This window comes from Nerophis lumbriciformis, linkage group LG06, assembly GCF_033978685.3.
Source record: "Nerophis lumbriciformis linkage group LG06, RoL_Nlum_v2.1, whole genome shotgun sequence".
NCBI lineage: Eukaryota > Metazoa > Chordata > Actinopteri > Syngnathiformes > Syngnathidae > Nerophis > Nerophis lumbriciformis.
The window spans coordinates 23,725,979-23,738,837 of record NC_084553.2 but is presented as its reverse complement, the minus strand read 5'-3'; the positions used below and the strand labels follow the sequence as shown (position 1 = coordinate 23,738,837).

The window sequence follows — 12,859 nt, the reverse complement described above, 5'->3', positions numbered from 1 at the left end:
AGACGTTACAATAATTGAACGGTGTTCAATTGAACGATGTTGACGAACACCGTTAGGTCCGCTTGTTGTCACTGTCACTCAGAGTTGCATTGCAAAATTACACAGAATAAATGTGTTTATTTTGTTTAGAATTCAGATGGGATTTGATTTGGTGCGCGGCATATATTTGCTGTGCGCCGAGGACGCTTGAGCAGTGCGCAATTGCGCAGGCGCGCACCTTAGAGGGAACGTTGGTTACAAGGAAGCCATAAGTGTGATGTGGCCCTCAATGAAACAAAGTTTGACACCCCTGCTATACGTGAACTAAAAGGTATTTGCTTACACACATACTGTAGCAGCAGATACAGAAATAGCAAGTGTTGCATTTCATCCATCTTTAGCCTCCGGAAGGCTACAGGCGGAAATAATACACTACCGCTGCTGTCACTGGAGCCCACAGTTCGTTAATTTCATTTAGCATGCACTCACTGTACAGGATGAATTGATTTCACTTTGTTTGCTTTTGACAAGCATGTTTATTGTGCAATGAAATGTGGAGTGGCGGAGGGCTGACAGTATCCATCAACGCAGGCCAATCTGCTGACTGCCGGGGCCAGATGAAGGTATTCATTAGCTCAGGAGCACAGCGCTCACTCAGACAGACAGCCAGTGTCTGCACCTTGGGATCGCTCGCCGTAATTTACGATGCCTCCTGGGCCATTACTCTATCACTGACACTGATTCAGCAATTTATATACTGGTGCACATGCATATGGGCAGAGGTGAGCTTCTTATGGCGAGGGAAAAAACAACTGCCTTCCATCAGCTTGTGCCACATCCATAGTTAACCAGGAGTGCATGCAGACATGCATGTGACTTGCTCCCGTTTAGTTTTTCCTGCCTTGTCATATGCAACCATGACACCGGGCTTGGTGGGCTTCAAAATCGGAGTATGATGTGTCATATTTAAAGTTCAAGCCCCGCTGGTCAATCTCCAATTTGGAAATAAGAAAATATTCTGTCCTTTATCATGTACATGTAATATTTTAACTAACATTTATTGTACAATGTAGTTATTTGTTGTACAGAAAAAATAATTATAACCTAAAATTATCTGGATTTTAGCCATCTACACTTCTGTGGTCATCACATGCTTTTTAAAAAATAGTAAAATGGCTCCAAACATATGTGTGGAATTAATTGTTTATACATTCACTGCTAAACATATTTTTGCATAATGACAATATTTCCCAGAAATGTTTTGTGTGACAACTTTACACTGTACTGCGCTTTTTTTGGAATATTTAACAATCTTTATTAAGGACACAAACACATGTTTTAATGCATTACACTGTACTGCGCTTTTTTTGGAATATTTAACAATCTTTATTAAGGACACAAACACATGTTTTAATGCGTTTTATCTCCTAAATTAAAATAAATAAAAGTCTGCTTACAATCGAGCCAATGGGAGCCAGACGTCTATTGCGTCTTTTCCGAGCATAAAACCCAGTAAATAACCATTGAAAAAGCGCTAACAATACTCCATATACATTTTAATGACCTGAGTATTAGCCAAGTATTAGCACTTTTTTAATTATAAGCGCTAATGTTAGGGACCTACATTTAACAGCGCATTGATCAGAGAGAGGTAACTTCCTTATGCGGCTCTATTGACATCATGAGCTGGTGAGCTGCTCTCTCGCCTCGGCGCTGGTGAAAGTTAATTTTAGATTATAAACTATGTCTCTAGGATACTCAGTTATTGTGGACATAAACTGGGAAGTTGGTACACTTTAACAGCCAATTTGGACTACGGAATTGGCATAAATGACCCGAAAAGACGTTTTGTTTCGCCCCCCTTTTTTCTTCACAAGGATTATGAGTTAGTCTTCATCTAAACGGGAATATATCAACATCCTATCAGTTGGCCTCCCAGCGAGAGCAGACATTGTATAGTAAGTGATGTTTCATTGTGTTTGTTGTCTCCCATGAAGTCTGCAGTGAGTAGAAATCAGTGATGTTGTCAAAGGGAAAAGTGAACGTTGTGCTGCGTTTTTTTAATTTATGCACCGCCGTATGCTTAAAATGAGCAAAATTCGTAACAATTACATGTTATCATGAATGTGCCTGTTACTACATTACACATATACTTACAGTGTTTGGAGGTTTTATAGAGTAGAGGTAATTTAAAGGAAGAATAGAGCGACTCCCACAGGCTACATTGTAAGCTGACTTTTGCTCACATTTATTTACTGATTAGAATACATAAAAAAAGAAATATATATGTGCTTTTCTTACTTAAGGATTCTAAATGATAGGCAAAATAAATAAAAAATGGCAGTTCCCCTTTAAGACTTTATGTTGAATCATTTAAACACAGAAGCTTGCAATGCTTTCTGTGTGGATAAACGTGCCACCTCACATCTAGTCAGGTAATATATGAGTCTATCAGACACAAGCTGCACATTAGCAGCCAGTCTCATCAAATCCCCTCAATCCAGAACAAGCAATTTGCTGCTAAAATTGTTTTCCATCTTTTCACTCGAAGGTCATGACACCGCTATGACACTTTGCATATTCGCGTTAAAGTACGTCTTGTCTCCGCGTGGCAGGACATTTAGGAATCAGTTAGTTGGGCGTGCGACTGTGTAAATAAACACAGATGTTTAGCAGTGACAGGGCAAGCCCTGTTGGCCATACTTTAAAAGGTGGGAGGGAGGTTTATAACAAAGAGGGAGTGCTAGAATTTATTGTGATTCATGAGGCCCGTGACTCACGTGCGACAGAGGGATTTTACAGTCCCCTTTTAATTTGTCTCTCCTGTAAACCTTGCAGATGAACAGCATGAATTACAAGGAGGGGAATGACTTATGTTTACAGGGGTGAGGAGGAGAGGAATACAAATGGTGAGCAGGGAAAGTGAAAGAAAATCAGGCTTAGACTTGACCGTGTACTCAGCCAGAGGGGAGCAGTGCTCCAGTTGTCCTCACCTCTCACAAGCTCTGCTCTTCAGGCTGCATTCAGGCACACAGAAGGACAGCCTACTTGTACATTTGAAGGCTGCCAATGCATGGATGCAGCAGGGATGCCTCCTCACAGACTGAACATTATCAACTTCAGACAAACACTCAACATTTTAGCCCATTCTGGTCAATGTCTCGACATTATCCAATGATTTTCCATCTGATTTGCAGGTTGTTTGATTGATCGATTGAAACTTGTACTAGCAGATTGCAAAGGAAGAGAATACATTATATGAAACAGTAAAGTTTACATAGTACAGTACATATTCCGTACAATTGACCACTAAATGGTAACACCCCAATAAGTTTTTCAACTTGTTTAAGTCGGGGTCCACGTTAATCAATTCATGGTAATGTGTGTAAGGTGTGTAATTTGTTGTGAGTTCATGTACTGTGTTGGTTTTGTTCTTTGAACAAGGTGATGTTCATGCACGGTTCATTTTGTGCACCAATAAAAAAAACATATGACTTTTTCTTGAATTTGAAAAAACCAAACATTTTATTTTTCACTAAAGAAGGGTTCGGTGAATGCGCATATGAAACTGGTGGGGTTCGGTACCTCCAACAAGGTTAAGAACCACTGGACTAGAGTCACATTCGATATATTTTTGATTTATATCCACATACAATAGCTACATGGGTCTGATTTAAAAAAATCATAATTGCACTGTTCGCATTGACATGAAAAAATTTGATACAGGTCACACACATATTGGCAAAAAAAAAACCGAATTGCCCTGCATTGTGAACAAGGCCTCTGACTCATACGAAACTAAATCCTTATTTGGGAATGGCCATTTGACTTAATTTACTCGATAAACTATGAAGAAAAATAGTAATTTAGCCTAATGCTAAAATAAATATGAAATCAGATTTTTAATCGGATCATAGAATATCTTTCTAAATGTTGTGTGCCAGTGTCGTACTGAACAACTCTGCATGGATGAAGTTCAACTTCACATACAGTTGACGTCATGTTGTTTTTCTTTAGACTACAAATGACGGGAGGCAAAAACAACAGTGCCTCTGCTGGTTGTGACCAATTAGTGCACTCCATTTTGCCTTGTTTTCTTACGATCAACTATGGCCATCTCTACTCATTTTAATTTGTATGGACCAAGTGTGTGTCCAAACTGTTGTGGCAATTAATTATTATGGCCCTGCCTGCCTGTCCAAGCCTCCTTCCTCTGCAATAAAAAACTGGATTTGAGTCTCACGACCTCAGAGAAGAAGAAAAACAACAACAAAACCTCCTTTAAACAATCAAGTCGTAATAAACATCAGAAAAGTTACCACTGATATTGCAATCTTTCTTCCATCCCATGAGGACTCACAGCTAGAGATACCACCCCACTCCATGGTGCCACATCAACAAAAATGGGCTGAAGCCTGTTTGGTATTTGCTAATTGTTTTATCAGAACTACTAAGTTAGTGGTGAGTTCCCGCGGGTGGCTGATGGCTTTGTAAAATGAAGGGAATCCTAACCTTTTCCATTCCTGCTTTCCAGTCTTTGCCGCTGCTACACACTTTGCAAATATTAGCTTAAGCAACTTAAAGCCTTCTGTGAGCTGTTGTGATGACAGAGGGGCTGCTGCGGCGCACAGGGACGGCTCAGTGTAACGGCTGCTCGCTTCTGGAGATCACACTGAGGGGCTTTCACACCCTCTGCAATGACTGGGAGGTTCTCTGTGTATTTTCCCACTTCATCAAACTCTACTACTAGGGAAACAGTGTTTGAGATAAATCCAAATGCAAGCTCTTAACTATGCTAGAAGTCTAAAATATATAACCTTTTTTCTCCCTCACATCTGGATGACTTTTGACCATAAAAATAACTTAATGATAGGCTTCCAAATAATTAAAGAGAGCACAAAACTGCTTCGAGATGCTTCTATTTAGCAAAGGTATTATGTCAGGGAACCTTACAACAAGAAGTAAAGATGTTGTGAGTTGAGTTAACACTTTGTGGTTCACATCATAAAATCCTGCTCCTCATCTATCAACAGTATGTGTTTTGCTATTTTACTGTATTCACAGTGTTGATGCTGTATTTTGAGTTATGCCTACTAGCCTGGCTCCCAGCCATCTCCCTCTGGGAACAGGACCTCTCCTCTCCTTATGACCTCTGCCTGCTCCTATAATCCATAGCCCACTGGGAACACTGATGGGAGGCGTCTGGTATGAGCCTTTCCCTTGGCCCCGTAAAAGAATTAAAAGGACGCAACTGCCCTGGTGTGTGCTCCTTTTCAGTCCTGACTCCACCAATGCTACAGGAGGAAAACTCCCACTGGGAGAATGAGCATTCGAAGAGCAGTCCAAGAGGGATGAGTTCTGGTGCTGTGACTCACGAATGAGAAACGTAGATGAATGTGTATTGTCAGATTGAATGCGACATGAACCTGACTAACAGAAGACAACTGCATCGATGGGAACAAGAGTCTTATTTGTGATGCCGCAGAAAGATGATGGTGGGTTACATTGTCCTGAGAAATATCTATCCTCCTGCCTTGAGACACTGTGAGGTATCAAAGATGAGTCAGAAGCATTTTCGCTTGTAGCCTTGCTCTGAAGTGCCATGGAAACAGCTCCAAATATTGATGTCAGACAAACACTGGTGCAGTGTGGGTCGTCCTCGCTTCTGTGGTGAAGCCAGGGCCACAAAGAGGGATGACGCTTTGTCACTTGGGTGCTAGCAAAATTTACTCTCCTGTGCCCAAGACCTCAAACAAGCACAACAGCAGCAGGAGTCCAGCTTGGAGAAAAGCCAGCTTTGTCCTAAGGCACCCTTGTCTTTCAGCTCACCTACCTGTGAAAAACTGCTCTCGTTTGAAGCATCATTTACCCCAGGCCCCTGATGTCTACCATGTACACCCATCTCCACAAGTCTACTGTGTCTAGACCCTAACCACCAGGTCCCAAAGCCAAGTCTTTGCAGACTAAGTTGCTGTGACATAGGCATTTTACTGGGAAACTGTTGTTAAATGGTACCGATGATGATTTTAATCTTTTCTGATTTATAAATGTTACAATGTTGCATACTCGTCTTAACTAATGTCAAAGTATCAAATCATGAGGGTCATGCATTCTGGCCTTAGGTTGCATGAAGTTTTGGATGCCACTGCCCGCTGGGTTTTGCAGTCTGGCTATGTTGTGATGTCACAACGAGGTGGACATACTTATTTTGAAATATCGGGCTTTTTTTATGCAGCTCTGAATTGATTGGAGCTTGTGTAGGTGTACCTAATATTGTGTCCGAGTTATTTCTATACTAATTATGAAGTTTATTTCCAAACGTGCCAGGAAAACAAATATCGGCGACAACTTCAAAATATATGTTCAAATGGGAATGCCTCCACAAACAAACATCTTGCAGACAGCTTAAAAAACTGACTGTGGAGCAAAATTTACCCAAAATTTATACCAACGCATTTCCAACACATATTATCTAGACCACAAGGACGTGTTGTCATCCATCCATTCATCTACTTCCGCTTATCCGAGCTCGGGTCGCGGGGGCTGCAGCCTAAGCAGAGAAGCCCAGACTTTCCTCTCCCCAGTCACTTTGTCTAGCTCCTCCCGGGAGATCCCGAGGCATTCCCAGGCCAGCCGGGAGACTGAGTCTTCCTAATGTGTCCTGGGTCTTCCTCGTGACCTCCTCCTGGTTGGATATGCCCTAAACATCTCCCTAGGCAGACATCTGGGGGGCGTCCTGACCAGATGCCCGAACCACCTCATCTGGCTCCCCCCAAGTGACAGAGTGTCTTACCGTAACGTTTGAGTTTGAGTTTATTTTGAACATGCATACATCACAATTTCCAGTTTCTCTTTTCAACATGTTCGAAAAGGAGTAGAAAGAAGCAGAGCTTATTTAAACCTCCCGCTTTTCCTTTACATAGCAATTTCTAACATTTTTGTTGACTTCCTGTTCTCAATTTATTTCCAATATACTCCATAAATAGTAACATTAAAAAATAAAGAAAGAAATAATAATTAGTAAAGTAACTAAAGTAACTTGTATTTCATATGGTGAAATAAGATTATCAATAAATTCATAATGTTTATCATGGTTCTTCTTCTTTGTACTTTGTAAACACTTTGACGTGGTAACTTGTTTTCAATGAAGATTACAATCATCATAGGTTAGGTTTAAAGATGCAAGTATGAATTCTCAACAAACGGACCGAACGTGTTGCAGTAACTTTGTGTGGGGAAAAAAATGTTATGTTCTTACCGTCAAGATCCTCAGGCCTGGTTAGGTCAATAACTCTGTGCCCAATTTTGCCATCCTCTCCCAGCTTTCCTAGGTGGTGCCCGAGGCTCTCAAAATGTGCCCTTTCCTGCAGAGGAAGTAAACATAGTGTAGGTTAGCACAGGTCTTAGCATTATAAGGACAGTCCAGATGAAAATAGTCTTTAATGTATAGTCTTTTTATTAGACCTATCATGGTGTGTTTCGGTACTTTCTATAATAGAGAGCAGTGGGCAGGGGTAAGGCCAAGAGGTGCTGTAAATAGATTTACACTTTTGTGATCCTGAGCACACAATAGGGTCGTGGCCCTCTTTGCAGTGCTCAGATTTTCCTCTGTAATCTTGTCCTTACACGCTGCCTTCTACTCTACACCGCCCGCAGCTCAGCTGCCATCATTTATTCAGAGTTCATGCTTTGAAAGACACACCGTTTTCCCCTTTGCCGTGTCGCCTTTTTTTTCCCCGAGCCCAGATTCAACTTGGCATGGTGTTGTACTTGACGCACAATGAAACCCTGTCATTCAACGCGCCGTGACAATATTGAATGTCATGTCCATGTGCATTTACAGAATAAAATAACAGCATTTGGGAGGCCTCTGAATAGTTGATGCACATTACACTTAATGTATTATGCAAGGGGAGAGTGGCGACTGCTGCTGGCTCCATTGTTGAATGACCTACTTCCTCAGTGAATAGACAGGGTTTTAGCAAGGAGCTGTCTTCCTCTCTAAAGACTCAACTACAAGATGGACACTTTGACTCTGCAAAGAGAATAAGCGCTTTTTTTTTATTCCCAGGGTGAGTGTGGTGTCTGCCAACGATGTGCTGCCTGCACTGACCTCTGCCTCGCTTTTCTAAACAGATAAAAAAAAACCTCAGGTAGAGAGTCCTTACATGATACTAACAGCCCCCCTGCCACACCAAAACAATGCACATTAATCTTTAAGCCCCTTCTTTGTAATGCATTGCACCGTTTTGTTCCTACTCATCCATACAAGATGTTTTTTTCTTTTCTTTTCTACCTGAGACTCATCGCCATCTAAATGAATGCACAACTAACCCTCCATCCATCACTTATTGCTATTTGCTTCAAGTGTTTTTGTATGATGACGTATGTAGTGGCGCAAAAAGAATAGAACGCATTCACGACACGTGCACGCATGGAACCGTATTCATCACTAGGCCATATTATTGCTCTTAATGAAAGAAGCTATCATCCCGATGACAAAGTGACTGATGTTTGATTAGCTGGGTGGGCAATGGGCTGCTTCAAATGCTACAGGGACAGTCTGCAAGAAAGATGCAGCGTTCACGGCTGCTATGTCTATGTAATAAAGTTGTCATGTCATTGCTCTCATGTGCTTCACTGGTCCCTTCCGATCAATCAAGTCCTTTTATAAACTCATGATCGTTAAGCATCACGTTGGTCTGAGAGGCGAAGAGAACAGGGGCCATCCATCAATAAGTTTCATTAATAACCAGTTGAGCCTCAGTGTTAGTCGTATGATTGGTTAGCATATCAGCACTGTGTTGGACAGTGGGCCATGCATCATACAGAAAAAATGTTTATGGCAGCCAGCATTTTTATATTTCATGTGAAGGTCTAACCAAAGTAACTTCCCTACCCTGCACTCTGCTTGCTGTGCTAATTATTCATCATGCGATCAGTGCAATATGGCAGCACAAATTTCCATAAAATTTTATATACTGTGCGTAATATACTTATTGGTTCTACGTGGGGTAATTTATGTCCATACGTGGTTTTTTGTTTTAAACCTTGAAAATGTTCACTGAACTAATGCTTCTTTATTGCCCACGCATCAAGTGCTGTGATAAATTAATGCCGCTTTTATTATTTTATAGTGTCATAAAATTTTTACTGATCACTCTGATACAGAGGAGTAGCAAAGGACATGCAGCATCCAAGGAAGCATTCTGTCTTGCCAGGCAAAGAGAAAGAGAGAGTTGATGAAGAGCACCGCCATATTTTATTGCTTGTATAAAAACATCTTGGGAAGGGAAGTGTGTAAGATTTTAGAGATTAGAGTAACAACAAAAAGGTACATAAACTAAGGTCGTTGCAAAAGAATGAATGATGAGGGGGGTAAAGTTAATAAGCGAGGGAAACAAAGGCTAAAAGTGAACACTCTTAATGGTCGACCACGACCGCTGGCAAGCCACCAGTTCATCCCTTAAATGACTTCAGCATGTACACTCCACCCCGCACAACTACATTTACACCCCGTGCTGCAGAGCGCTGCCGTCCGCAATAATATCATCTGCCGGGCCCATGAGGTCTTTTGTCTTCAATTTTTGGTTGCGGATGCATTTCCACTTGCACAAGGCTGCCCAGTGAAGACGTGCGTCACAGAAGAAGGAATAGAACTTGTTGGGCATGGGGAAACCAAAAAGGAGCTCTTGTCAGTGCTGTGAAGAGAGCTTTAATCTGGCAGACCACAGAACATGTGCTGGAGGCCTGCTGCTCTGCCCACAGGGTGTATTCTGGGCAAAGGCGGGTGGCGTACGGCCCTGTGCATTGTGCGTACTCCTGCCCTATATTTAAGCAACACACTGCCAGTACTGACACTCTTTCAGATTCTTTGTAAATAGCTTCAGGCTATAGGCAAAGCCATGTGGCCTAAAATTCTTCAAATACACATGAAAGTCAAACACACAGAGGAGTGGGGGAGATTATTGTGCATGCACGTGTGTGTTTTTACATTGTTTCCATTTACCCAAACCGTCCCACTTATCAGTACACTTTTGTTGTTTTCCGGTTGCAACGGTACGCATTTGTAGGCTCTAGAAAATGATCAATTCCGTGTTGCTGAGGGATGTGATGAACATGCTATACATTGTGTCATTGTGAGCATTTCTATACATGTTTCTTCATAGAGCGTCTTTTAATTTTACGATGTCCATCCATCCATCCATTTCCTACCGCTTGTCCCATTCGGGCATCTAGTGTCTTTCAAAGATCAATGAACCTTAAAAGGGTCATCTACATTTAAAACACTACCTTGTGATCTACATAACATTTAATGGTGGTGCTATTGTCCAAATAATGCATAGATTTTGTTTTACAGACTATCTTAAAGCAGCTTTCTGGCTGTCTTTTCGGAAAGCGCCGTTTTGTGGATGGTCTTATTTACGTGCCAAAGCCAACCTCTAGGCCTTCGTAGCACTTAAATATCGCGTCTACTAACATACCGTATTTTACGGACTATAAGCCGTTACATTTTTCCCAAAGTTTGAACCCTGCGGCTTATACAAAGATGCAGCTCATCTATGGGATTTTTTTGCTAACGACTAAATTATGGAATGTATTAAGCAAATAAATCAAACAATGTACTAAAATGATCATCTTTAGGAAACTGTTCAAACTCAGTGTTTAAAAATCACAAGGAGAAAGAATCCTGATAAACATCTTAAACCTTATTAAAAAAAGAACATCTTTATTCATCTTATTAAGAATGAATAAAGACATCATTGATTGTTCTCTTTTGTTTGATCAGCCGTTTTACTGCTGTGTTACAGGCACTGTTCAGAAACAAGGTATGTAAACAAACATTTACAAAATCTTTCTATGTAAACATCTCATTTCACAATGTGCTAGTATATATCTGCGGATTATAGTCTGGTGTGGCTAACATATGAACTTATCCTCATTTCTTCAAAAATGTAGTGCGTGCAGGTAATATACTGGTGCAGCTTATAGGGTGTAAAATACGATATACAAGTTAGAACTATACGCTACTTTTTATCATAAATGGCAACGGCGGAAGATTTTAGCGTGCATGTGCATGTGCGAGCCATTCTGCCCGTGCACAACAAGGGGATGGAGATAAAGAAGGAACTTATATATGGCAATATCCACTGAAGTAGATACAAAGAACAGATGGTTTAATAAATATCTCCGCCATGCCTCATTGGTAAGATTTCAAATTTTTGGAACTTATGGGGATCCCAAATACACAAAAACAGGTACCAACAGGTAAGAGAATTTGGCTTTGCTTAATAGGACCCATTTTATACAGGCACTAGTCACTTTCGTCCTCACACTTCTGTAGGTAAAAGTACAGGTAGTTTCTAAGTGGATTCAGCATTCTCTTGTAATGCTTTTCTTCATGGGAAAAATAATAGCACAATGACATTTTCATATTTGGGACCTTTAACAGCTACAGAACCCTAAACAGCCACTTAAGTTTGATAATGTGCTAAACTGGCTCTGGTTATATCACACACCTGGCGTGAGGCAAGTTGAAGGCTTTGTGACCACAATATGGGGTTTTATGTATCGTGTTTCAGTCGTCACTGTGGTCTGTGGCCCTCGAAAGACGTCTCAGAGGATCTAAGCGCAAACCTCTCAACAGTCTGATGGAGACAAAGGCTGCACTTTCACATTGCTACAGCTCATCACAGCTCAACGCTCATCTGTTTTGTATTTTTATTGTAACCAGTTGCCATGTTATTTATAAGCCTGCAGCTTTCCAGTAGTTTTTTGTGAGTTTTGAGCCATTTAAATGTTAAGCACATCCAGCCATGCGGTAAACCCACAGTTCCTTTCATGCCGACTGTTGCTCTCTTTTTTTAAACCGTAGCTCTGCCTTTGTTAAGGCTAATGCAGGCAGCAGCAGAATCAACAGTAGCAGCCACAAAAGGTTGGCATCTGTGCTGCTGCTGTGCTCGTCGTCTTCAGCATCACACAGAGGAGACATATTTCGCCTCCATTTGCGCTGCCAGAGAATCACCTCATCTGTTTAAAAGAGTAAGGCCGACGGCTTTTGATTAAATTAGGGGGTTTAAACTGTAGAGATGGATAGCTCACCCCATTCTGGGCTTGGTGCCAATATGGTGTTTATTGTTTGTCTTTAATAAAAGAATATGGTGTCATTATTCAGGATGACTTGTTTCTTATTGGAAGGGAAAGTCAACCTCACACAATGTGCCCTTTTTGAGTTTATTTAAAATATACATTATGTATGAATAACTGGAAAGTTGGTTTAAAATTGACATTTAAATGCAAATTCAATAAACTGAGTTTAAGTTTTTATTATTATTATGAATATCAATGTGTTCACTATGTTATCAGCATTTTGTTCACCAGGGGCATAACAAGGTTGTTATTATTATTTATGTTGTTGTTATTATCATTATCTATGTGATGTCTATTTATTGTCATCATTATAGTTTGATATACTGCATAAAAATAAATTTAGTATGACTGCAGCTATCAATTACTTTAGTAATCGAGTAATCAGATTAAACACACTTTATGGCCATTGTGTGTATTTTAGGGTAAATAATTGAACATAACTAAAAATGTTCTGCTTGTCATAATATTTATACATTTTTTCGACATCATCAACACTGAAATTCAACTTTTAACATGCAACAATAAAAATGTTAAATTAAAAACCTCTTTGCTGTGAGCCGCCACACAGATCACGGCACCCACACACCACCGCTCTCATGTGCGCTCAATTGCAGTGGGTGTATGGAAAATATATTCGCTTATTTAAAGTTCTGGGCACTCCATGTGGTCTGGATTTGATCAATTCTTATTAGTTACACTCTTTAAACAATTAATCAAAGCAACATAGTCA

At 40.6% G+C, this 12,859-nt stretch overlaps 1 protein-coding gene across 5 annotated transcripts in view; it reads right to left on the bottom strand.

The window, feature by feature from the left end:
• The window catches only part of sox6 (SRY-box transcription factor 6), a 200,241-nt gene that overhangs the window by 12,478 nt on the left and 174,904 nt on the right, over positions 1-12,859 (bottom strand). For all 5 annotated transcript variants that reach the window (XM_061963933.1, XM_061963936.1, XM_061963937.1 and 2 more), the window contains one exon: positions 7,238-7,343. In XM_061963933.1, coding sequence (XP_061819917.1) covers positions 7,238-7,343 — 106 coding nt within the window. The remainder of the gene's footprint in view (positions 1-7,237; positions 7,344-12,859) is intronic.